The following is a 26,198-nucleotide window of genomic DNA, read 5'->3' as shown; positions in this document are numbered from 1 at the left end:
TGTAAAAAAAAAACAATACAATACATTTGTTTTAAAAAAAAAAAAAAAATCTGTGGGCTAGTTTCTGCTCTTGCTGTCGAAAGTTTGTGACTCCTGGGCAGGGCAAAGTCTCTAACCTCCTCGTGCTCTGCCCCCACTCCGGCAGTGCCCGGCAGCAGTGACACAACTCTAGCGTTTCCTGCTCGGCGGAATCCCGTTAGCGGCGCGCCGGGCGTGCAGCAGTGCGCTCCGAGCAAAATGAACGAATAACCGAATGCAGACTGAGGGCGCGGCCTACACGCCGGGAAAGAGCGCCCGCGGCGGCATCCATCCACCCGCCGCGCCGCCAGACAACGCGCCCTCGCACGACCCCACGGGCACGGAACTAGCGAACGTGAGCGGCGAGCGCGGAAGGCGAGGGAGGGACGGAGGCCAAGAGCCCCAAGAAGATCCGGCCTCCCATACGCCAATCCGTCACAAGGGGTGGGCTCTTCTCGCAGGAGCGGGTCGCCATTGGCCGATTCTCTGTACCGAGGACTGGGATTGGTCGTGCTTCGCCCGCGGCTCCCTCCGCCCGGAGGCGGGGGGGATGCGAAGGGCGTGTCCGGCACCGGGTCCCGCCCCAAGCGTTTGGGCTCCCGCGCGGGGGCAGCGGTTTGCACCTGGACCCCAGCCGCGGGGCTGCCGCATGGGGCCGCTGGCGCCGCGGGCGCTGCCGCAGGCCTGCTGGGGGCGTCCGGAGCGGCCGAGGCGCGGTAGGTAGTGCCCGGCGCGGGCGTCGGGGATCCGCGGGTCTGGAGGCAGCGGCCCAGGCAAGTCCCCTCCCGCGCGGCCCGGCCCCCTGTGCCCTGCGGGCTCTCCGGGTCTGCGAGACGGGGCGGGCTGCCGGGCCTCGCGTCCCCCACTTGGAAGCGCACGAAGGCTTTCTGGGTGCCGGGGCGCCTCGTGCCTTTGCCTCCATTTTGCGGACGGAACGGCGGGCGCGGGTCGCGGCCAGGGGTCGGGGCGCGGAGGCGGGAGGCCGGGGCTGGGAAGCCTGAGCGCGGCGGGGGGTGGGGCGCGCGTGGCCCGGCGAACTCGCAGCCGCGCGCTGCTGGGCCGCTGCCTCCCGGGAACGCACTTTCCCTCCGGGCTTCGCCCGGGATTGTGCCGCTGACCCTGCGCCCACGCCGGGGGCCCGGTGCCCCGGGGTATAAGCGACTCCGACCCAGGCTCGCAGCTCAGGGCCATTCCCACGGGAAGAGGACGGCGAATGATGCGCTCTGGTCGCCTCGTATGCAGCTGTCCACGGCTGCCAAGGGGAAAACGCAAGATATCTCACTCATGCCTGGAAGGGCCAGCCTTTCCAGCTGCCATCGCGGGAACAGCTGTATGCGGCCCAGGGGCACGTTGTCCAAAGCCTGTTTCAGGCCCTGTAGGCTGTCTAGGTTGTATTGTTTGTAATAAAAATGAGCGGAAACCTGCCGGAGCACATTGGACCTCCCTGGGAATTCAGTGGGGAGTGTCGGGTGGGAGGAGGTAGTCCCAAGATTGCCAGTGTTGGTAAGTACCCCGACAGCTCCTAGATCTAGAGTATGAAGAATGTTGTTAAAATGCTTGGCAGAGTGTGTGATGTTAGAAATCAAGGGTCTCGGGCTTGGTTAAAAGAAGTAGAGGCCACAGCTTCTCATCCCTGTTTCTTCCACCGCTTGGATCCATCAATTCTGGGCCACTCCGTACAGAAAAGAGCAAAGAACTCGGTTTCGCCTCTTTGGGAAAGCTTCTTAAAGCTCTCCCCCCTCCCCACAACTGATGGCCACTCCCTCCTTCAGGCTGCCTTCTGTTGCTGCGGTGTGGTTTCCCCAGCCCCGGGCACAGTGCTTGGGACACAGAAGTCACTCTGACTGAAGGAAGCTGAAAGAAAACAAAAAATCAGCAGCACAGCCCAAAAGTTTACAAAACAAAAACTGTACTTTCGTTACCTTGTTGGACCACTTGTTCTTACAGGGTAGGGAGACCTCCAAGTCAAATCAGACTTTAGCTCTTCCATGTTAGTAACTCCAGACCAGTGATTACACTTCTGTATGTCTCAGTTTCCTCATCTGTAAAATGGGGGCTGCTCCTTGGGTTCTGAGGCTTAAGTAATTGACAGAAAGTGCTCAGCAAAGTCCTTGGCACACAGGAAATGTTCTGGAGCTGTTAGCAGTTGTTAGGATAAAAATAAACAGATACTTGAACAGATTCGCTAATACTAAATATCTGCATTGCCTTTGACCCTGTAGGACCTGTCTGCGTTTGTCCTGTGTGTTTCTTGATTTTTAAAAATCCCTTAAACCTTTTCAGATCCCACCCTAGCCTCCCTCAGTACAAGTGCATACAGGCAAACTTCATTTTATTGTGATGCACAGAGGTTGCATTTTAGACAAATTGAAGGCAAGACCCTTCAAGCAAAAATATCATAACTCATTTTATTGCCGTTGCCTGGAACTGAACCCGCAGTGTCTCAAGGTATGCCTCTGTTCCATAGAAATGAACTCGTTATGCTTTTAGTCTTGCGACCCACTGGAGATTGAAGCGCCAAAAAAACACTTTGGCAAGCATGATGATGGGAATGGATATTCTCAAAATGTGGCCTCCTACTCAAAATGAGCAGAGGAGTAAAAGGCGTCCTGGTGTGGTTGACGGAAAATCTTTAGGATGGTTGGTTAGTTCAGCCAGAGAGAGGCAGAGCCCTGTCGCTTCTCTCCTTACAACAAATCTCTTTTCATAAGAAACTGGTTCCTGTCTTGAAAGTTGTTCATAAACGTGAAAAGCGGAAGAAATCTTCTGTTGATTCTAGACCTAGTTGCCAGCCCTAGAGGTTGCAGATGTAACCCCTCGGGGAGATTGCCTCACTTCCAGGCTTTCCTGTACCACTTTCTGGCTGCAGGAAACAGGCTAAGTTATACATTTCCTTCCAGCTGTAGGTTCCCTTGGCACACCAGTTTCTCTTAAATTATTTGGAGTTTCAAAAACAAAACCACTACTTTTAACTGTCACAGGAGAATTCTGATTTTTGATTCTGCTTTTACTGAAGCCACAGAGAATCATGAATCCTTTCTAGGGAATGCTGTTCTTTCTGGGGACTCCCATCCAGCCGTGACATTCTGTAATTAGCCATTAAAAACCTGTCACAAGATGTGAGCTTTTTCTAGTGTCCTATTAGAAAGACGTTAAGGACAGGGCCATCAATTTTCTTCTGTGTGCCCAGCATAAGATAGGCACTCAGTGAATGTGCATAAAGCCATTACAGTTCTGCTTCACAGTGCAGATATGGGCTTTCTAACCTGGCGGTTCTGAAACATGGTGCTTACCAGTCATCTGGACATCTTGCTCATGTGCAGATTCTGATTCCAGGTATAGGGGGTGGGTCCTGAGAATCTATATTTCCAGCAAGCTCTACGGTGATGTAGATGCTGCTGGCCCGTGGACTACATGCACACTTTGAATAGAAAGATACTAACAAAAATATCTGCATTTGCTTTTTAGAAGTTCTGATAAACAGGTTTTGTTTTCTTATGGTATTGGAATGAAGTCTTGGGTTTAGGAGCTTTCCCCCCGTTATTCTATTTTGTTTTGTTTTGTTTTTAAATATATTTTATTGATTTTTTTACAGAGAGGAGGAAAGAGGAATAGAGAGTTAGGAACATCGATGAGAGAGAAACACCGGTCAGCTGCCTCCTGCACTCCTCCTACTGGGGATGTGCCTGCAACCAAGGTACATGCCCTTGACTGGAATCGAACCTGGGACCTTTCAGCCCACGGGCCGACGCTCTATCCACTGAGCCAAACCGGTCAGGGCGGTTATTCTGTTTTTTAACAGTTCCTCTTATTTTGTTCCAAAAAAATGATTTGAGGAATCTCTCCAGGATACTTTCAGTGTAATAGGATTTTTAATGAAAGTAATTGAGACAGAGAGGGTAAAAGAAGAGAGAAGTCAGGGGTAAGATCAGTACAAAAAATGACTGCCTCTTTGTCCTATATATTTTGCTGGGGTGGGACTACAGATCTGGCCCTGAGCTTCTTAGCAGCCAAAGCAAAGAGAAAATATTTTTTTTTTTAAATATATTTTATTGATTTTTTACAGAGAGGAAGGGAGAGAGATAGAGAGTTAGAAACATCGATGATAGAGAAACATCGATCAGCTGCCTCCTGCACACCTCCTACTGGGGATATGCCCGCAACCAAGGTACATGCCCTTGACCGGAATCGAACCTGGGACCCTTCAGTCCGCAGGCCGACGCTCTATCCACTGAGCCAAACCGGTTTTGGCGAGAAAATATTTTTTAAAAATCCGTTTTGCCATGAATTATAAAAATCAACTGGCTGCTCAGTGAAACAGCTGTTTCTCTTACTGAGACCAGAGAATTCTTGTCTCCTGGGTTCTCTAATAGGACCCTTTGGTTTTGGTACTTGAGTAACATTCTTCATAGCCTCTCTGGAGAAATTCAGCAAGATTCTTATCCTTCTTCATATGTGTCGCCTGATGGGCTCATAGCAAACTGTCAGCACAGTAAAAGCAGTGGCTTGTGGAACTGGTCCAGGGCCAGCTTCCTGGGACAGTAGGAGCAATTTTTTGTTCCAGGGAAGCTGTTTTCCTGCCTTGCTTTTTGGTGGGAACAGCGGGTACAGTTGATTGACATGTTCAGTCCTCATCATCCTTGCACTTTGAGCTTCGTTGGACGGGAACAGTCTGCTGACTGCTAAGGAGAACTTGGGGTTTAGGGGAGGGGTGGCTAGGAGCTCAGTCCTCAGTTCCTTGTAGATGTGGCAGTTGTGTCTCTCTAAAGGTCACACAGAGACCTCTCAGGACAAGTTAGAAGATTGGCCTGCTCTGAGGCTGTTGGTGGTCCCAGCCAGCCAGCCAGCTGGTGAGTGAGTGAGGGGGTGAGTGAGAGAGAGAGAGAGAGAGAGAGAAAGGGGGGGTGGAGAGCACTCTGGCAACAGCCTTCCCACCACATTGACCTAGAACAGTGGTTCTCAACCTTCCTAATGCCACGACCCTTTAATACAGTTCCCCCAATTTCATTGTTACAACTTGAACATAATTAAAGCATAGTGATTAATCACAAAAACAATATGTAATTATATATGTGTTTTCCATTGGTCTTAGGCGACCCCTGTGAAAGGGTCGTTCGACCCCCAAAGGGGTCGTGACCCACAGGTTGAGAACCGCTGGTCTAAAAGGACCTGGTGGCTCCTCCTAGGGCCCAGAGGACCCTTTCTTTCACTAAGCAAAGGCGGGGAAGCAGCCCTGGGGGGAGAAGGGGCTGCTGGTACCCAAGGATCCTGAGAATGGCATCAGCCCATTGGAGCCATATCTCCCCCTCTGCAGGTTTAAGCCTGGTCTTCCTTTTCACTTTGCTTTACTTCCACCTGCAAAGGAGGTGACCCAGCACTCATGGTGACCTGCCTTACAGGGGAAGCGGGACCAGTGTGGAGGACTAAGGGGCTTCAGAGCTTCTGCAGCCAGGGAAGGAGCAGGTGGAACGGCAATTGCTCTTGGCCATTGGCCTCCCATTCTCAAACCTCTGGCCACAGTGTCGCTGGCATCCACCCTGCTCTGAGGCAGGCCTGGGCCTCTTGTGACTGCCCCCTTTGTTGGCCTCCTCCACATATGTCTTTACCCCCTTTCATGCTGCCTCCCACATATAGATGAGCTTCTGCCTTTAAGCTCCTTTTTCCTATTAATCTAGTTCCCAGAAGCCTTCCAGCAACCTACAGCACTGGGTTCTACCTCCTCCTTTCCTTGTGGGCAGTTTCATGTTCTGTGAGAAAGAGCAGTACTGAGAGCCTCTTTGTCTGGTTCTCTGGTCAGATTCTGCCCCCGTGTGTGCATGGCACTTGCCACTATACCTGTGGCCTCCTGTGAAAACAACGCGAGTGTTGGGGTTTTGGCCCCTGACTTGGTAAGGACTTGCTATGTCAAGAAACACCTTGCCCTTGCTGGTACAGGTGGCTGTCTGCATGCTCAGGTACAAAGATGGCCCTTCCAAGAAAAAGTTGGTATAAATCAGATTGTTTCAAAGGGAGCTCATGATTTAAAGAATTCTGGGAAAGTCCTTTTCTGATCAGAGGAGGATTGTTCCCTAGCTGATCATTCATATATTTGAGTGGTTTAGCGAAGAGAGGAACAGCATCCTTCCACCCCCACCCCCACCCCCCACGCACACACCCCCCCAGTTCACAGTTCTCCTTCCTCCATCCGGGATAGGAGCAAGTGGGAGGAAGCCCTGGCAGCTGGGACAGGACTGCACAAGGGTGATGCACCAGACACCAGGAAGGGTCAGATGTCCAGGCTCATGGAGTTAGTGTTACCACATGCGTGATGTGTGAGCATATTTTTACTGTAGGGTAGGAGTAAGCCAAGCCAGCCTACATCACTCCTAATTATATCTGGTAGGTCATGTGGCCTCTGCAAGTCCTGGAAACTAGTGGAGAATTTTAACAGCAAAGTGCAGGTGGTCCCCAGAATATCCTGAAGCTTATGTGGCGTGTCTCTTGGTTTGGCAGATACGGTGTGCACAGACCATTCTCAGATGGGAGGGTTGAATTCATTGTTCATTGTCTGTGCTCTGAGGCCTCCAGTCACTCAATGTAACCTACTGGTGCTTCCATTAGGAGGCCAACTGAGGCCTCTGCCCACCACAGAGCTGCTAGCCCCCAGGAGCACTGTAAAATGTGAGCTAAGAGCAGGGAAGCCCCACGTAGAATACCAGGTTTTTTAAAGCTACTGACCAGGGACAGTTTTGGCCAGCCCAGCAAGTCATTTTTATCAGACTGAGCATAAGATCATTGGGTGCTTTGAAAAGGAGTAAACTATCTCTCATTGGAAGGGTCCAAGCAGATCCCACACCTCCACTCTCAGACCCAGATGGTCAGAAAGGATGATGTGTAAAATCTAGAATCTGTAAATGAGGGCTGGACCTTAGTGCAGTATTACGGATGCCCACCTGGCAGTGCAGACAGGGTCAAGCCCTAGAAATTGAAAACTGGGCATTTGCTAGGCCACTGTTTTCTTCAACATGATCGATGTTTTTTAAATGGTCTGCCTTCAGCAGTCATTACTTCAAGGAGTTTTCCCTCATTATCTCTACCCAGGAGACTTCTCCCTTCTCTTTGTATTCTGTAGCATCTTATATACAATTTGGAATGAACTCTCATGGGCTTCTTTTTATTCTTTTACATGTATCTGTGTGATTCTCATAATAAACTTGTGTAGCACAGGGGGGAAAGAATTTGCAGGATTAATAAATGAGATTATGAAGAAACTGCTTATCCAGATGAGAAAATAACCCCCTGTAATCTGTCTTTTCAGAAGTACCATTTCCATGAAAGTCTTTAAATTTCAGACCTCCTTACTGGTTGCTAAAAGGCCTCTGGCAACACTGTTAACCTAGCTCAGGTTTGTGTGTATACTTGAAAGTTACCTAGGGGTGTCTCCTGAATCGCTTATAATTCTAAATCACAACACCCCCCCCCCAGGGATAAATGGACACTTCTATTTTGGAATCCAGACAACAAAAAACAAAACATCAAAACAAAGACAAAGATCATTCGTTTGCACCCGTCTCTTGCCCAGCATCCTCTTAATCCAGCCCCATTTTAAAACCACACCCGTTAGTGGAGGGGGGAAGTCAGGGCGTGAAAGGGAGATTAGCTGCCACCTATCAGGGCCCAGCACCAGCCAGTAGGGAGTTTAGGAATGGAGCCAGAAGTAGAAGCTAGGGGCTGGGGGCCAGGTTCAGCCATCACCCTGACTTTCCCTGCTCATGGGCTCAGTTTATCGCCATCATTGTGAGAGCAGTTTGCCTGTAAGTCTTCATGTGCAGTTTCTTAAATAGCCACAAGGTGAGGATGTGGCTCCATGAAAATCTCTCTCGGCAGGACTTGGTCACTGTCCCTGGATCAGTCGCTTCGCTCTTCTACTTTGTGTGCCTCTGCTTTGTGACTTGTTCCCTTGTTGGTTCATAAAGAGCTTAGGTTCTGGTCACACAGTTCTAGCGTGGAATCTCTCTCAGCCTTGGTTTCCCCATCTGTGAAATGAGAATAAAAGGACCTGCCTCCCAGGGGAAACTGGCACCCTCACATGCTGCTGGTGGGAATATAAAGTGATGCCATCCCATAGAGGGCACTTGGCAGCGTATGCCAGAGGTACAAATGCAGGGATCGTTGGCCTCAGCAGTTCTACTTCTGGCTATTTATGCTGTGGGGGTGCTAGCATGCATGCCAGTGATGTGTGTTCGTGCATTCACTGCAGCAGTTTGTAGTAGCAAAAGACTGGAAATAACCCAAATGTCCACTAGTAAGAGACTGGTGAAATTAACTAGTGTGCAGCCTTACAATGGACTATAGTACTGGGCAGTGATACAAAGAACAAGGAAGCTGTCTGTGTAAGGCTAAGGAATGATCGCTAAGAGATTTTGTCTGAAAGAAGAGAAAAGCATGTCGCATACATTTTGCTATTGTTATGTCAAAAACAAAACAGGAGAAGGATGAAATAGATTTTTGTGTTTGTTGCATATGTATCAGAAGATGAGAGACATAAATACAATTAATGAGACTGTTTGCCTCTTGTTTTTTTGTGTGTGGCATTATCTAATAGTAAATATTTTGCTTGATTTATATGAAAAATAGGTTGTTTTTTCTCCTTCTCTTGGACTTTGTTCCTTGTAACTTGTTACACTGATTCTGTCACACATACAGCCCCCTTGACCATGGTGGCATTAGCTGACACTGTGCCAGGCATTGTCATGGTGCCCTGCTTGCACTGGCTCCTTTTAGGGAGAAATAGGGACAAGAGCGGAGGGATACATTTTATTTTTCAGCCATATATTAAAATTGTCCAAAAAAAATAGTTTTCCTGATTAGTTTATCCACAGATGGTGGTTGTGAGAAGTAAACAGGGGTACATGTGAAGTGTGTGCTCCGCCCTAGGGTGGCCTCTGAAGTGACTCGGAGCCTCAGTGCCCAGGCAGGCAGGGCAGGACCCTCCTGTATGGATGGTCTCGGGATAGCTGTCCTCACATAGTTGTGTTTCCTGGTGTGTGAGCTGAGCAGGGTAAGCCCACATCCACAGCTCCCTCCACTTTCTCAGACTTCCCACCTGCTTGCCATCACTCACCTCCTGGTCTCTGAGGAAACAAGGCTATTTGTGTCCAAGTTTTACCTTTGGGGTTGGCTCACTGTACTTCAGGCAGCTGCTGAAATCCTGGGTGCTCGAGGGTCCCTTGTTCCCCTTCCAAGTCCTCCCATAGATGTGCTCCCAGCAGCAGCCTACACACTTAGTCTGAGGGGGTCTCCTTCTGTTTCCAAAGCTCTTATAGCAACAGACCTATTTTCAGATCCGCCTCCTATGTGTTCCTTCTTCCCTCCTCGCCTGCTGCCTTGTGTATCTCTTTTCTCAACCTGCCCCACAACCTGGGGCATGGTTTCTGTGCTTTGAGAGGGTCCTGCCTTCTCTGCAGGGCAGAGTGGGCACTGCGAGAGCACCCTGGGTTCAGCCGAGGCCTGGGCGTGCCCTGACTTGATCTGCAGAGCAGAGCAGTCAGTGCCAAGCCAGAGCCACCTGCTGACAGGGGCGGTTCGACAACAGATCCGCAGCTGGGCTGGCACAAGCCAGGCCTCTTACCCAGTGGGGCTGGGCTGAAGGGACAGGGACGAAAAGGTGACTTTAGTGAGGACTAAGCCTTGCCTCTGATTTGGGCCTGCATTTACCCTCCTGGGACCTATTGCTGGGGCCTGGCACAGGCCACATAAAAGCAGAGGACAAAATGTTGTGTTCCTGCCTTCCCTTCGGAAGGGTTTGGGGCCAAGGAAACGCTGGACTTGGGCCTCTGTTCTTCTCTAAGGAAGTAGCCATCATTTGTTTGTTTTCCTTTGGCCAAAAATAAAAAGTTTTTCTTAATAATTAAAAAGCAAGATTGCCTTACACAGATGTAGAGAATTTATCTTTTTGTCTCCCTTTCCCACTTTATAGGCAGCTGAAGGCTTCAGGGAACCCGGACCTAGGGACGCATCAATGGCCCTGGGAGAAGAAAAGGCAGAGGTGGAGGCATCCCTGGACACAAAGGCCCCGTCCTGTGGGCGGTGGAGCTGCAGAGAGCAGGAGGTGGAAACCCCAGGGCCTGTGAGTGGGGAGCAGCCACCACGCCTGGAAGCTGAGGGAGGGCCTGCCTCCCCTGTGTGGGGGACAGAGGGCCTACCTGCCCCTCTCTGCTGCCCCTCTGGAGCCTGCCAGTCACAGGCCAGCAACACCAGCAGGGAGCCAGTGGCTGGTGCATCTCAGCCTGCTCTCAGTTGCCTGCTTCCTCCTGCCGGTGTGGGGACAGGAGATCTGCATTCTGTGGGAAGCCAGGTAGCTACTAAGGTCAGTGGCACTGTAGATTTGCCTAATGCTGTCTTTTGGGAGTGCGTGCCAGCATTGTGTCACCATTTTACATGCTTTCCCAGTCCCTGTACAAGATGGGGCATTGGGGGAGTCTGGGTGAGGTGATTTCTGTTTTACAGGTTCATCTGGAGAATTGGGCCTTGGGGCCAGCAGGGGGCTCTGTCCACAGCATCCCCTGTTCCTTAAGAGACTAGAGCAGCCATGGGCAAACTACGGCCCACCGGCCCCGTTTGAAATGAATAAAACTATTGAAAAAAAAGACCGTACCCTTTTATGTAATGATGTTTACTTTGAATTTATATTAGTTCACACAAACACTCCATCCATGCTTTTGTTCCGGCCCTCCAGTCCAGTTTAAGAACCCATTGTGGCCCTCGAGTCAAAAAGTTTGCCCACCCCTGGACTAGTGACCCAGAGGGGTGGGCCAGGAATGCTCTCAATGGGGGAGCCCTGTCCTGTTTCTGACTTGGTGATCCGAAGGCCTTGGGGGCCCTGAGGAGACTTGAGGAAGGAGGGCCCAGGGCTGTGGTCTCCTGAGGGCTTTAAGACTGTATGTCCTTGGAACCTAGGAAACCTCACAAAGCTGCCCTGTGGTGGGCAGCACTGTTGCTGGGCAAGGAAAATTTCTTGGGCCTCCCTGAGTGCAGGGCAGTCTTGCCTAGTGGGAATCACATGGAGAAGGAGTCCTGTCTGCCTCTGTGACCACGGGCAAATCAGTGAATCTTTCAGGCCCTCCGTATAATTGGAAGGTGACCTGTGTGGCCTATCCCTCCCATCTCTGACATCCTATTATGCTCTGCTTGCCAAGCCCTTTCATGGGAATGACTTTGATCTCTTCAGTGTCATTGTGGCCTTGGTTGTTGCATGCTGCCCCTATGGAGCCCCATCCTGCAAGGAGCCTCTGAGCGTGACTGTGGGAGAAAACAAGCTGGGCCCACCTGCCTGGGAGCCAGGGTGGTGGGAGGCTCAGGGAACCTGTGAGTCAGAGACTCAGTGAGGCAGGAAATACTAGTAAGCCAATTGGGCTGTTGTTTCATGATGTGAGTCTGTTGCTTATTGTAACTCCTGTTGTGTTGAGCCCTCACCCTGTGCTTTTCACACATGAGCACATGTAATCCTCGTGTCCTGAGGAAGTGGTGCTATTACTATCCCCACTTTATAGGTGTGGGAAGCAAGGCTCAAAGTTAGACATCTGGAAGGTGGCAGTTAGGGATTAGCACCAGCTCTGTCTGTTCCAAAGCCCATGGCTGTAACTACTGTGCTGTTGGCCTCCCTCAGGGCAAGTTCTTCATCAAGCAGATAAAAATTTCAGAGTAAAGCGGCTGAGACGAATGATCATTTTGCCATTATTTATTACCACTGGCATATGAACTGAGCTGAGCTAAGTGGGTTTGGATGTGTCTCCTGTCAGTGACAGAATGATTGAGGCTTCATCTATCCTCTTCTGAAAGGCTAGGCAGTGTGTTCGAGCTTCTGCATGCCAAAGCGCTCGGAGTTCTCACAGGCAGGGTGTCTGGACGAAGAACTCTTGAAAGGACTGAGAGTAGGATCAGTTTGGGAAGTCTCATGCTGCCACTAGCAGCACTCTATCTGGTTCTTGCGTCGGGTAGCAGACTCATATCAAGACCTCTCCTGGATGTCACCTGGGCTCCCCAAAGAAAACTCCCGATTTATCATCTAAGAAAGAAGTGTAGCCCAGCTGGCATGGTTCAGTGGTTGAGCATCAACCCAGGAACCTGGAGGTCGTAGGTTCAATTCCTGGTCAGGGCACATGCCTGGGTTGCGGGCTCGATCTCCAGTAGGGATGTGCAGGAGGCAGCCAATCAGTGATGTTCTTCTCTCATCCATGTTTCTATCTCTCTAACCCTCTCTCTCTCAATAAAATATATATATTTTTTAAAAGAAATAAGTAAAACTATGATACATCTATGTTAAAAAAAAAGAAAAGAAATGTAGCTTACTTATCACCTTTTCTTCCCTCTTCTCATTGCAGATGGAGGAAACCAGGCTTTCTGTCTCAGAGGAGCCACCTCAGGCTACAACCGTTCCCAGAGCCACAGCCCTTTGCTCAGGACATGATGCTGATACCGAAGATGACCCATCCCCCCTGGAGTCACCGCGGGTGCTGGCCCTCAGCCAACAGCCTCACATCTCAGGTTTCCCTTTCTCGTCAAAGTGGAGGTCCATGGTGAGCCCAGGTGCCGCTGCTCCTCCGTTTCCCAGCTGCAGTGTCTCTGCCTCATCCCCTGGCAGCAGTTCCCAAGGACACCAAGAGAAGGCGGAGCCTCAGAGTTGCTCCCTTGCCAAGGTCTCTTCCCTGGAGCTGGTTGGCCCCCAGTCGGCCCCCTCCATGGTGGGACCAGGGCCTCAGCTCCAGTGGTCTCCACAGCCTGTGTCCTCTGGGGGTGATGGTCCTGGGCTGCGCAGGAGGCATCTATCCTTCCAAGCCGAGTACTGGGCCTGCGTGCTGCCAGATTCCCTGCCGCCTTCCCCTGACCGCCGCTCCCCCCTGTGGAACCCAAATAAAGAGTATGAAGACCTGCTGGACTATACTTACCCACTTAGGCCCAGGCCTCGGCTCCCAAGGCATCTGGAAAGCCGCGTGTTGGCTGATCCTGTCCTGCAGGACTCAGGTGTAGACCTGGATAGCTTTTCTGTCTCCCCAGCAAGCACTCTAAAGTCACCCACTAATGTCTCCCACAGTTGCCCACCAGCAGATGCCAGTGCCCTGCCATTCTCTGGGCCCAGAGAACCAAGCTTTAAACGGTGGTACTCTGGAGTACCCCAGGAGCAGGGCAGCGTGGGGCTGGCATCTTGTAGCCAGCTCACATCTACTCCCAGAGCTGCAGGCAGCAAGGATATTCCTTGGGAAAGGAGAGACCCAGCCCTGAGGGGTATGAAGGACTGGCGGACCGCGGGCAAGCACCTCGAGGTGGGCCCTCCCCAACTGAGGACATGGGACAGAGGATGGCCCTCATCTGGGCCAGAAAGAGAGAAGGGGGCTGGCCAAGGTGTCCAGCGCCCTGCCTGCATGGAGTCTGGATGGAAACCAGAAGAGGACTTAGAAAGTGATGACGAGTATCTTGCCCTGCCCACTCGGCTGACACAGGTTTCTAGCTTGGTTTCATATCTAGGTTCTGTTCCCACTTTGGTGACCCTGCCCACCAGAGCTGCCGAAGGGCAGAGCTCCCTGGATGTGTCGAACAGTGATGGGCCCACTTCCTCACCATCGGATTCCAGCCAAAGCCAGCTTCCCCCTGGGGCTGTCCCCAGAGGGCCTGGGGGACTTGAGGAGCAGAACCACTGTTTGCTCCGCTCCTTTCTCCATGCAAGGGACTCTGCAGGGGACGGCAGTCTGGTGAGCAGCCAGGCACTGGGGGTCTCCTGTGGACCTCTGAGAACACGCTCCTCCTTACCAGTTATTTTGGACCGGCAGACATTCTTGGACCCAGACCGCAAAGGGCAGCCTCCCAGGAGAGGAAGAGAGCAGGGAAAAGAATCACTCATGCACTGTGTGAAGGTAAACTCAACATTAAGAGGCCTGTGTAAAGGTGTCTCATTTCTTCCCCCTGCCCACTGATTTAATAACAAAACTTAGTAACATTGAGCACACTTCATGTGCCAGGCACTGTATTGTACCTTATCCTATTTAATCCTCACAACTCGCTACCCAATAAGGACTGTTGTTCTCATTTCACAGAGAAAATGGCAGCAAAGGGTTAGGCAACCTGCCCACTTACAGTTAGCAAGGGCTGGAGCCTGAGATCTTGACTACTACCCCAAGCTGCTTCCCAAAGCTCTTGACCTTGAAGATCAAGAGGTACTCTGCACAAGTAAGTGCTCTCTTGACTGCAGGCCTTCTCAGAGCCTCAACCTAATAAAGTGGTGTGACTGCAGAGTTAGGGGCTATTAGATGTACCGTTTCCTCAACTGCTTGGCCACTGAACCTCTCATGGACCAACCAAGAATATCTGGATATAATGACTATTACAGGGAACAAGGTTGTCAGCTGATCTGAATTTGAATCATGGCACTGCTGTCTTAGGAATTCAGCTCAATCTCTTGAGTTTGCTTTTCCAAAATGAGATGTGACACTTCAGGGTGTTGTGTGGATTAAATGAAATAATTCGTGTTGAGGGAGGGTGGGCTTTGTGTAGTCCTGACACAGGTATGTTCAGAAATGTGGCTCTCTGCACGCACACTGGGAGAGCCCCAGGTGAGCACGTGGATACCCCATCTGCACCACAGCAGGGTGGCTGGCCAAAGGGCCGTGTACCCATGAGATGGTTCCTAGCACTGGAGGCGGGCAATAACCTGCCCAAGATATCCTGTACATGATTTCATCTGTACTGTAAAGCAGGTAGGAGAAATGTTAGCATGTACCCTCCTTTGTGGTAAAAGCTAGAGAAATGATGAGGTAAAGTGCTTGGCTCACAGCTTCCCCAGGGCGAGTAGCTGTCAGGATTCTAGGGGCCCTACTCCCTGAGCAGTGTGGAAGCAGAATGGGCGTGCATTGTCAGTTGTCAGCCGAACATTCAGGTGAGTCATAACCAGTCATTTATGTCCACGTTTTTCCCAGGAACAGTCCCATAGTTAGTGGTGCTGAACTAGGAACTGGTTTCTGTGGCAGGCATACCTCTTCTGTGCTGTGTCCCATCCCTGCCCTCACCTCTGCTCCGTTTGCATGCAGGGCTGGCTTTTCTGAGTCATATCAGGCTGAGGGGAGACAGAACCAAGGTGGGCTGTTCTGTTGCCCTGGCAGAGGTCTGGAGTCATGGGGTGCGGACAGGCAGGGGAGGACAAGAGACCAAAGCCTCAAGTGAAGGAATGCTCTGGACCGGTGCACAGTCCATTGAATCCCCTGGATATTTTTAGCCTTTTGAAAATGTAAACAGCATGTGTCTTTTATTTGTCTACACAGACATTTTGCTGTCAGCTAGACGAGCTGATCCACTGGCTGTATAACATAGCAGATGTTACCGACCACTTGACTCCACCCAAGTCCAGCCTTACGAGTCTCAAGTCTTCTCTGCAGCTTTACCGGGTAATATTCATGAGAGGGGGCTAAGTCAATTGATTACAAAGTAAAAGCTTAAATAGCATGTTGTGGCTCAGTTGACTTTTACCTGAAAACGAATCATAGGTCCTTTTCAAATTCTTAATGCCAAAAAACTAAAATGTATCAGTTATTTCCTAAGCCAAATAGAGAAAATACATTTATCCTCAATCAAAAATATTTAAGGGTGATTTCCAGTGTAATTTTCCAAATATCTCAGGGATTGAGACGCATACATCTGTACTATTATGGAGTCTCTAGGCACATATGGCTATTTAAAATTAAAAATCCAGATTTCTCAGTTGCAATAACCACCTTCCAAGGGTTTAGTAGTCCCACATTCATCTAGGGCAGTGGTTCTCAACCTGTGGGTCACGACCCCTTTGGCGGTCGAACGACCCTTTCACAGTGGTCGCCTAAGACCATCCTGAATATCAGATATTTACATTACAATTCATAACAGCAACATTACAGTTATGAAGTAGCAAAGAAAATAATTTTATGGTTGGGTCACAACATGAGGAACTGTATTTAAAGGGCCAGAAGGTTGAGAACCACTGATCCAGGGGCTGCAGTGCAGGTAGAACGTTTCCACCACCACAGAGTTCTGTTGGACAGCACTGACTGATACTTAAGTGTTTAAGCTGAAATTATACTGACTCCAGAACATATCCGGGCATTTTGATGGTATTTATACAAAGACACAGCTCTATTTGCTTCTCAGTGTTTTTTGTTTGGGGGAATTTTGCCTCTAAAAAAAACTGAGGTTTTGTAATTACAAAAATCTCTTTAATGGTGGTTCTGATTACTACTTTGGGTCAAAATATTTAGGTGAGTTTGCGCCTACTGTTCTGGCATAATTATCAATAGGCTCCCCTTCACCCCAGAGTGTTTTGAATTGGATGATAAATTATACAGTTACCCTAAACATAACATTAACCTTGACTGACCTGACCATGACTTCTGGCACGTCTGGTTGGCCAAATCTTTATAACCTCTAATGAAGGAGCAGGGGTGTTTGTGGTCTCAGCCTGATGCTAGTCTAGAAAGGGTTTTTCTGGGACAGTTCTTTGAATTTCTCCCACATTATAACCTGACCGATTGCCTTCAGCAAAAGAGGCCGTGATTTCCTGAGCCAGGGCCACACCAGGCTGGGCTGAGCCTACAGTTCCCACCACACCCAGGCAGGATGGAGGGCCTTTGTTTTCCAACTTGGGGCCAAGTAAAATTTAAGGGAGGAGCCTCATCTGGGTGGGCCAGCTGCTCTACACTAGTGGGAATGCTATTGCCTGCTATGCAGAGAGTTCCTTGCCTAGAATACACTAAGCAAAGCTGAGTATGAGTCCTCCATGTGCTGGGCCCACCTCTCAGAGGCCCAAGGGCAATATCATTGTGGGGAGAGGAAATTATCCTTGTTAGACTTACCTGGGTGGCCTTTCCAGAGTGCCTCAGCCCCACCCCCATCAGAGCAGGTGCCAAGTGAAACAACTCCATTCCCTCTATGTCCCTCATTCTGTCCAGTGCATCAACTTCCAGGCCAACCAGAGCAACATTCTTGCTTTGTGGGTAGAGGTGAGATCTGAGCTGGGAGTTATCCCTGCAGGTCAGTGAAGCCTAGCCCTCGTGTCATACACACAACTAACTGTGGGACCACTCCGTCACCCGCTTCCTCATGTACGAGCTACTCTGACCCATGTTACATACCTAATATATGCATGATTATGGGTATGTACTCAAATATTTTAACTGGACTCTATGTCACATACTTTGTCTTAATAGCATTGGGTTTGTGACAGTATATAGACATCAAGAGTACTAAATAACATAATAAGCATAGTATTAGGGCTGAACACAGGAATATAGTAAATCCAAGAGGAAAATTATAACCAGAATGTGAAACACATTCTGGACCCTACACTAAAAGTGGTCATGGCTTTGACTCTTACACCTACGGGCTAAAGGTGCATCAAAAACAGTCGATGACAAGGAGTGGTACCTGTGAGGAGAAACAGATGAGCTTGTTTGAAGACTCAGCTTCCTTGATGCCTTCCCAAGGCCTAAAGTCTACACAGAACAGGCTATTAAGGGAGGATACGGGAGGCAGCAGTCCCTGTGGTCACCTTAACAGCATCTCTTGTGGCTCTTACTTGCCAGTTCCATTAGAATAGAGGACTTTTTAAGAATCCCATTGCCTGTGAATTTAAAGAAAACCTATCCTGTGAGGTGTGGCACAAGAAGGAAGCCCTGACTCCCTGTTGATAAGCCAGGCTCCACCAAGGGGGAAAACTCTTTTGTCAAACTTTAAACAGAAAAAAAAGATTGCCTCTGTATTTACCTTGGGCTCCAGAGAGGTGGTTCAACTTCACGCTCTTTACTTGGAGAGTCCTGAAGACCAGTGGGTTTACATTCTAGGTTAGAGGGGACTCAAGCTACCCTTACAAGGGATCATTTTGAATAACTTTTATAAAATGAAAGTAACGAAGCTTTTTTCTTTTTTTTCTGATCTACTTTAAGCAATTTAAGAAAGACATAGATGAACACCAGTCCCTGGCGGAGAATGTCTTACAGGAAGGGGAGATTCTTCTTCAGTGCCTGTTGGATAACACCCCAGGTGAGATGCTAGAGGCTTTGAATTTAGCCAGCCTGTCAGCAACAGTCCAGGGCTCCACACACTCACTGGTAAGGAGCCAATAGTGCCTAAGCCACTCCCACATGCACCCATTGCCTTGGATTCCCATGACTGTCAGCCCCTCACATCATCACTGCCCCCGCAGCTGCACCATGTAGCAGGCAGTCACAAAGGAAAGCCGAGTAGAAGTCAAGTGTCAAGCTTGTAAGAGCAACACTCTTGCTTCTGCTTTCATCTTTCCTGGTGTCCGGGGTGGGAATGCTGGTTTTAATCCAGCTGTCCTTGGTTTTTGGCTAGGGTGTTCACAGTGGGGAGCCCTCGAGGCTTCCTCTCCTTTTCCAGCAGGCAGAACCCCTCTCTGGTTATCTGCTTTCAAGAAGAATTTCAGGATTCAAGAGCAGTCAATCTAGTCTGAGGGAATAGACTGAAGAAGTGGACAGAGGGGACAGGGCGGACAGTGGTGCACAAACTAAGCTCAAGCCTGTTTCGTAGGGTGGATTTCCAAGGTAGAAAAATGTTAAAATCACAAACAAGAGTACAGTAAAGCATGCATGGTGCAAGAATTTATGATGGTGTTACCCTTGCTGGAGGTGGATGTGATATGGAGGATGAGGTAGGAGAATGCTAGGTCAAAGCAATGAAGTGATGGGTCCCTAAAAGCAGCCCCTAGTTTCCTGAGACTCAATATTCAAGTGCTAAAAGGCCATCTATATTGTGCCTCAGATTTGGAGATGGTGTTTATGCTAGAAACAAATAGTATAAGCAAAGCTGGGCAAGGCCTGCGGGCTTGAGAGGCATTGAGGCTGCCCTTTCCTGACCAGAAGTAGTGGGCAGGTGCATATTAAGAGGTGGTAGAGCACAGTTTCTCTCAACCTCGGCACTACCAATATTTTGGGCCACGTACTTCTTTGAAAGTGGTGTCCTGTGCATGCTAAGCCGTTTAGCAGCATTTCTGGCCTCTACCCATTAGATGCCAGTAGCACCCTCTCCAGTTATGACAACCGAAAGTATCTCCAGCGTTGACAAATGTCCCCTGGGAAGAAAAATCACCAGGGTTGAGAACGGAAGGAGCCATGGAGACACTGCAGGGATTTCCAAGGGGTAGTGCTTATCCAGTGACTTATATGAGATCTTTGCAGTCCCCAGCCCTTGGGAAGCCGTTGTTTTGGCTCTTCTGGTATTCTCTTGCACTAGGGTTTTTTTTGTTTTGATTGGGGCAGAAATTCAGTATGCCAAGCTCCTTTGCTACCTGTAATCACACCAGCACTTGACTGAACACTGTGTGCCAGACACTGCTGAAGCAGTTCACTTTTTTTCCCACTTAATCACAGCCCTGTGAGATGTATACTATTATTACTGTCATCCCAGTGGAGTGATGAATTTGCCTTGGTCACACAAGGAATGGCAGCCGGGCTCCAGCCCCTATATGCTGGCTCCTATGCTGCTGTCAGTGTCTGGAGGTGCAGGCAGGGCCCTGAGCAGGAAGGGAAGGAGCTCAATACCAGGAAACTCTTCCCAGAAGCCACAGGTAACAATGGGCCCCTTAAAGGCGACAGACAGGTTCTTTGACCTTCATTTAAAAAACAATTTAGAAAACTTCTCAGTGCTTAATTTGTAATAAAAATATCCCACTTTGCTTTTCTCTCAAAGGAGCCTAGAATGTTCTGTCAAAATAAGAGGCTTTGGGGGTTTCGTAGTTTTCAGGCTCTGTGTATCTGGTCTCTTTCAGATTGACACACTGCCCCTCCCCATCCTGTTTGGCACCCAGGAACCTGATTGCTTTGTGGAAATCACAAGTTCTCCTTGATATTCACAGGGTTTTTCCAGCTAGGTGTACTCCAGAGCAGTGGTCGCCAACCGGGTGGTCCGCGGACCACTGGTGGTCCATGAGGTCTGAAAGGTTGGTGATCGCTGCTCCAGGGCACACGGTAAGAGTCCAAGCACAGACACTGCTCCCCAGCCTCTGCCACAGCATAACCTTGGGGATGGGAAGCCAGATGAACTCCCCCCAAAATGTCCCGATCTCAGCCTCCTGCCAAAGGCCTCTCCACAGAAATCTGGCAGGTTTTCATTACAGTCCTGTCTCAACAAACTACTCATTATACTGGATCAAATGGCTGGAACCTATTGGCCTCAAGCTGAACCAGGTCTCTATAAAATCTATAATAATAAAAGTGTAATATGCTAATTAGACTGGATGTCCTTCTGGACAAAGCTGGGGCTGCAAGGGAAACCGGGGCCCCGGGTGCCAGAGGGAAGCTGGTGCCGGCAGCTGGGGGAAGGAAGGCCTACTCTTGCATGAATTTCATGCATCGGGCTCTAGTTAAAACATAAGATCTCACTGGGAATATTTCATTCCTATTCCCAGCTTTCCTTTTACTTGACTCCAACCAAACTAACATTCTAAAATAGAAGTTCAAAAATATCTAAGTCCCCTGAACTCCACTGACAGCACACAGGAGACTGGGCAAAGGTCTGGTGGACGTGGAGGGGAGAGCCCATCCCAGGTGCCCTCACAGGCGAGCTGTACTGTGCACCCTGGCTGCATTCCTCTGCCAGGCCTTCCCCTCACAGCTCTCATGAGTTGTCAGGACAGCACTTTGCCCTGATGACTGTGCACTGGTGTAGCTTCCCTTGGGGCTGATCTCAACACAGCCAGCCTGTGCTTCTGCCCACCCGTCAGCATCCTGTGCAGATACACAGCTTCCCCTTTCCCCCTTCCACTGCTGGCAGATGTTGCAGCTGAGGCAGGAAACTAGGGAGTGTTAACACAGCTGATAAAAGCACAGGAAACTAGAGCAGGCTTTCTGTTTAACAAAGGAAATAAAAGTTTTTAAGAAAAAAACAAGCTTGTTGTATGGGATGCACTCTGAACCTAGCCCATCCCTTTCTCAAATGAACACTTTATATATCTTTTTATTGATTTCAGAGATGAAGGGAGGGAAAGAGATAGAAACATCAATGATGAGAGAGAATCGTTGATCGGCTGCCTCCTGCACACCCCACACTGGGGATTGAGCCAGCAACTCGGGCATGTGCCATGACGGAATTGAACCATGACCTCCTGGTCTATAGGTCAACGCTCAACCACTGAGCCATGCCGGGCTGGCTAACCATCTTGTCTTTGCTTGATTTTAGATATTTTCTTTTGAAATCTGCTCTAGAACTCACAAAAAGGGGTACAAGCGATCCCCAAATGTTACCAGACTACCCATGCACATGCTAAATGATAGTCCCCCAGCCAACAGAAGTTAATAGGACCTGGTAGTAAGACCAGGAGCCCTAATACTGGCTTGTTGTTTTTTCATTTAAGCCTTCTGCTCCACATGATCTGGGTGTGCCCTGAGTCTTATCTCTAAAAGTCAGATAATACCAGTCACCACAGAACTATGCCTGCTTTTTTATGAATTACGTAATTCCAAAGTGAAGCCAGAGAAATTCTTGTCTCACTTTAATCATAAGTTAACAGATCCACCTGTACAATAGTGTTTCTTGGAGACTCAGTTAAGAGTAGACATTCTGAAACCATTATGTAAAATGCTACACACCCTTGTATGTTCTTTTGAAAATAACTTGCATGATTTTTTTGGTCTAATTGTTTTGTTAGTGTTAAAGGATGTCCTCAGGAGGATCTCAAAGCAGCCCAGCGAGCTGGAGAGCCATGCAGATCACCTGTATGACACAATCTTAGCCTCTGTGGACATGCTGGCTGGTTGCACCCTCATCCCTGATGACACACCAGTGGCACACAGTAGTGCTGATGTGTCTGGGATGAGCCTGGTAAGTAGAATAACCCAAGAGAACACACCTCCTCAGACCCCAGTGCTGGATTAGGGTACAGCTCTGACATTTGCTTGTTTCTTAGAAGCTTGAGCCAAGAGCTATTAAAACAAATAAGATGTTTCCCTGGCTGGTGTAGCTTAGTTGGTTGGAGCGTCCTCCCATACACCAAAAGATGGTGGATTCAATTCCCAGTCAGGTTCAATCCCCAACTGAGGCACATGCAGGAGGCAACTAACTGATGCATCTCTCTCACGTTCTCTCCCTCCCTTCTTCTAAAAAATAGCAATGGAAACATGTCCTTGGGTGAGGCTAAAAAAAAAAAAGATGCTAGGAGGAGATGCTACCATTGCCAGGAAGAAGTGGGGGGCGGGGCGAGTCTTCCTTTGGGGACAAAGGCTCACTGCTGTGTTTTCCATTACTGTTTCACCCGTGCTGCCTGCTGAGGACTAGGATGCCATGCTCCCATTTCTATGGCAGTCCCTTCACCAGCACCCAGGGGCAACAGCAGCAAAACTTATCTATACCTACTTGCTCTTCTCACCCAACTCATTTGATACTCTTTCTCCAAGCAACTACTGACAGCACCCAGTGCCTATAGACCCAGTTACTGGTAACTCCCCACACCTCCCTTTCCCACAAAAGGCTAGGAGGGGATAGTTGGGGGTAACATGCCTGGAAACTTAATAGTACAACTTTCTTTTGATCTCTGGAAAGGTCCAAATGAATGATAGGAGAGACGGGCTGAGAGAGTGTAGGGAGTTGGTACCCTCTTTGGTACAACTGGACCATACTATCTCTGCAATTGCCTCTCCAATCAAAATGTGGTGCCTAACTCAGATTTTCCAGATTAGAACTATGACAAAATAAGGTAACGGATAAAATCCAGGTATGTCAAGAGCAGGGAGTCCATGTATTTGTATCAGAAATTGAGCAAGTCGTTTTGGTTCTAAAATGTTTGTTGTATTTCCTCCCTCTGCAGCATTCTTCCTATAACAAATGCTTCTCTTTCTCTTTCAGGCATCTTCTCAGGCAGAGATGTAATCTGTCTCCCAAAACCTGGCTGGTGGGAAACTTTCAGGAAGAAAGTAAGAGCCATTTAACACTGATAATCAAGGGGGAAACTTAAAGCTAATGTACTAGCTTTAAAATGCCTTTCTCTTCCCTGAAATAAGGGGCTATTGAATTACTGTTTTCATTTAAAATGAATACTTCCCAACTAAAGTGTTCCTTTGGTGCTTCTCTGCAAAGAGCATGAGGCTTTGCAGTCTTTTGATAAAATGTTAATAGTCACATAGGTCTTTCTTCCCTTCTGCCCAGTTAAAAAAAAGCAGACAGCTCCTAAACTAGTCCATGCACTGAGATCATGTAAAGAAGGCTGGTATGAGAAATAAGGTACCAAATACTCAGTACTCTCAGGCATACAAGAGGACTCAAGTGATTGGTTGGTTGGTCAGGAACTTGGGTCTTTACATAAAAATGAAGCTTAGGTTTGTGAGTCCCATTTCGAAGACTTTAGAAGAGACTTTAACTCTCTAAATTCATAGAAGATTCCTCTACAAATTAGTTAGGGGATTAGACCTTTTGTCATCTTCAGGGCTTAGGGGTCCATCTGCCTCCCTAACTAATATCTTAAAGGACAGTGTGTTGGGGACCTTGGGAATTGCCATTGAGCTACAGCAAGTCTATGGACTAATGAGCCATCAAAAAGGGTACCTCAAGGAGGATGCTCCCCTCCATTCCTACTCTCCTGTGAAGGGTAGTCCACGGTCAGGGAAGGGAAGGGCATGGATAGGGTCATACAGCCTGGTTAGCTACAGAAACTAAGGCTGTAAATAGTGAAGGACAAAAAGGAATTTTTTGTTGCTGGGGAGTTGACGTGTAAGTACCTTGATAGAATTAAATCTACAGATCAACCATTTAAAACATCGATTCTGTAGCTTTTAAAGCAAAGCAATCATCCATTGCCGGTAACCACAGATAATGCAAAAACAAAAATCAGTTCATTTCTATTGGGCTATGAATTAACATGGAATGAGAAAAGCACATTTCCCCCCATGTAAGTTTAGTATTATAGTGGGCTAAGATTTAAGGAAAGGGTTCTTCATACTTAAATATATGAGATAAGCACTTAAAGATCTTTTTTCAAACTCCTTCCAGATTCTCATTTCAGGAAGGTGCTTTAAAAAGGAAGATCTTTTAAGTTTGTAAAGAATGAACAAGTCATCTTGAATCAAAAGAAGATGATGATGGAACAATTACTCTCACAAGCAAACTTCCGATACCCCTCAGAACAAAACATTTAATACCAAATTACTTTCTTTAAAGGAAATTTAGGACTTTAGTTTTGGGGGCTGAGCCACATAATCTTTAACGCCATCTCACCCACATCCATATGAACTAAAGTCCTATTATAAATGTAACTTTTTCTGCTTTAAAATTTCAGACTGCATAGTCACTGGGAAATGATATAAAATTTCAATAGTAGCTATATAAAATTCAGTATTTCAAGTGCCTGCTGCTACTATGGTATGATTTACCATAATGCTTAGTTTAAGGGCATGATTAGAATTAAACTATGTATGAAGATTCTGCCTATATTATGATTCTTCATATTAATCTTGATTCCATACATAGATTTTAACAGCCTAGAACTGGTTAAAAAGGCACATATGTCTAATAGCCTGTTTTTATATTGTTATATTCCACCTTCCCTTTGATGTGGCTATAAAATGGTACATGCCTTTCCACTGACTTTCCACTGAGTATGTTACAGGGTAGCCATTAAGAGTTTAACCCAGTTATTTACTAGTACTATTTGATAGGCATGAAAATAAGTCTATAGGTCAGAAAAAAAAATTGATGACAATCCTATGGAAACAAACTGGCTAGAGTTATAGTAATTGAATGTTGCATATGCCATTCTATTCCGACTCAACCTAGTAATTGTAATGATAGAAATCTTCAGGGTACATTATTTCAAAGTACTGTTTCCCAAGAAAGTACTACTTTACCTAGAGATGAACTCAAGATTTTTGTTCATCCCCTTTGAAATAAAGTGTGACTGAAGGATGCTCACTCTAGACCTAGCTGAGAATGCCACTAAGGAATATCAACACAGTGGCTAATTACTTCTCCAGCAGTGCTATAAAAAGTTGAAGACCTCCCTTAAAACTGAAGCTGAAATTGTTTCAGCCTAGGAAGATGCCAGCAACAATTCCATGAGTCAACATGGCTGAGTTACAGTTCAAGTGGCCTGGCTGGCCAGTGCATAGGGGTACACATTAGCCTTAAGGACAGTAGTGGCCTATGGTGGCATAAGTGTGATTATCAAATCCCAAATTTACCTGTTGGAAAATTTCCTAGTAGTCCCTTTAAATTAGTAAAAGTTAAGTCCACAGGGAAGTGGCAGTACTAAGAACTCTATTGCTAGTTTCAAGACCTAGGTTCTTGTTACAGCTCCATGGCTGAGCTCATCTGCAAATCAAATACAATGTCAACAACACAGGGCTGTTCTGAAGCTTAAATGGGGACATAAAGAAGGGTTGATGTGAAAATATACTGCAATGGCAACATGTTATGTATGCTTAAGGAAGTTTCAATCCAAGGTCAAAGAATAGGAAGTTACTGCTTAGACCAGAAAAGCTATCATTTTGCAAGGATTTCCCAGAGACTGCACTGCTTAGATTTAGCTTACTCTTACATAAACTAATTCATGGCAGCCACTTACAGTTTATAGTTCAACAAGTGACTAGATAAAAGCCCATAGTAGCTTGAAATGGGTGTACTTGAAAAGGGGGTAGGAATGGGATTTTTTTTTTCAAGACTGCATTTATTGGCATATTAATAAAAGCAAACAGTGGAGCATGCTGAAACATCTTGTTTAGATACACTCCATTCCATTCTTGACTGTCATGGGGGAAAGAACACTAAAATTTTCAAAACTAAGTATGTAAATATGCTTACATCTGAAATTCATATGTTTTTTGCCAACTCACCAAGAATAAACTGACAGTTTGAACAACTTGCTATATAAAACTGAAGTGCACGGTGTCACACTAACATTTGTATCGTTTATTACTTTGGAAGATAGTTTCTGAATTATTTCCCCCTTTATACCGTATTGTAAAGCAAAAAAAAACCAAAAAACCTTTTGAAACATTTTTTAAAAAATCTTCACCCAAATAACAATTTGGTAATTTGAGTTCAGTTGCCTTATGAGAGGATGAATAGATCCAACAAGCACATCTATAATACAAAGTAAAACTATGATTTTATTGTGAAATTCTCATAGATGGAAAATTAAATGGAATATTCTGTCCATTTCATTTTACAATAATCTTACC

General features: G+C 47.6%; 1 protein-coding gene across 4 annotated transcripts; it reads left to right on the top strand.

Annotated features, from left to right (window-relative positions):
• Positions 1-599: 599 nt before the first annotated feature.
• CEP68 (centrosomal protein 68) lies at positions 600-25,914 on the top strand. 4 transcript variants are annotated; one of them, XM_036334334.1, is made up of 8 exons: positions 600-734; positions 9,977-10,366; positions 12,381-13,907; positions 15,309-15,431; positions 17,958-18,054; positions 21,680-21,852; positions 22,873-22,940; positions 24,013-25,914. In XM_036334334.1, exons 2-7 carry the CDS (start codon positions 10,019-10,021, stop codon positions 22,894-22,896), a joined length of 2,292 nt encoding a protein of 763 aa, XP_036190227.1. In that variant the 5' UTR covers positions 600-734; positions 9,977-10,018; the 3' UTR covers positions 22,897-22,940; positions 24,013-25,914. The 4 variants fall into 4 exon arrangements, with proteins under 4 accessions (XP_036190227.1, XP_036190226.1, XP_036190228.1 ...); XM_036334333.1 differs by having other exon boundaries at positions 22,873-25,914; XM_036334335.1 differs by lacking the exon at positions 15,309-15,431 and having other exon boundaries at positions 22,873-25,914.
• Positions 25,915-26,198: the final 284 nt, after the last annotated feature.

The sequence above is a fragment of the Myotis myotis genome, unplaced genomic scaffold (assembly GCF_014108235.1).
Source record: "Myotis myotis isolate mMyoMyo1 unplaced genomic scaffold, mMyoMyo1.p scaffold_m19_p_14, whole genome shotgun sequence".
NCBI lineage: Eukaryota > Metazoa > Chordata > Mammalia > Chiroptera > Vespertilionidae > Myotis > Myotis myotis.
Note: the sequence above shows the minus strand (reverse complement) of the source record. Positions and strands in the feature narration are given on the sequence as shown.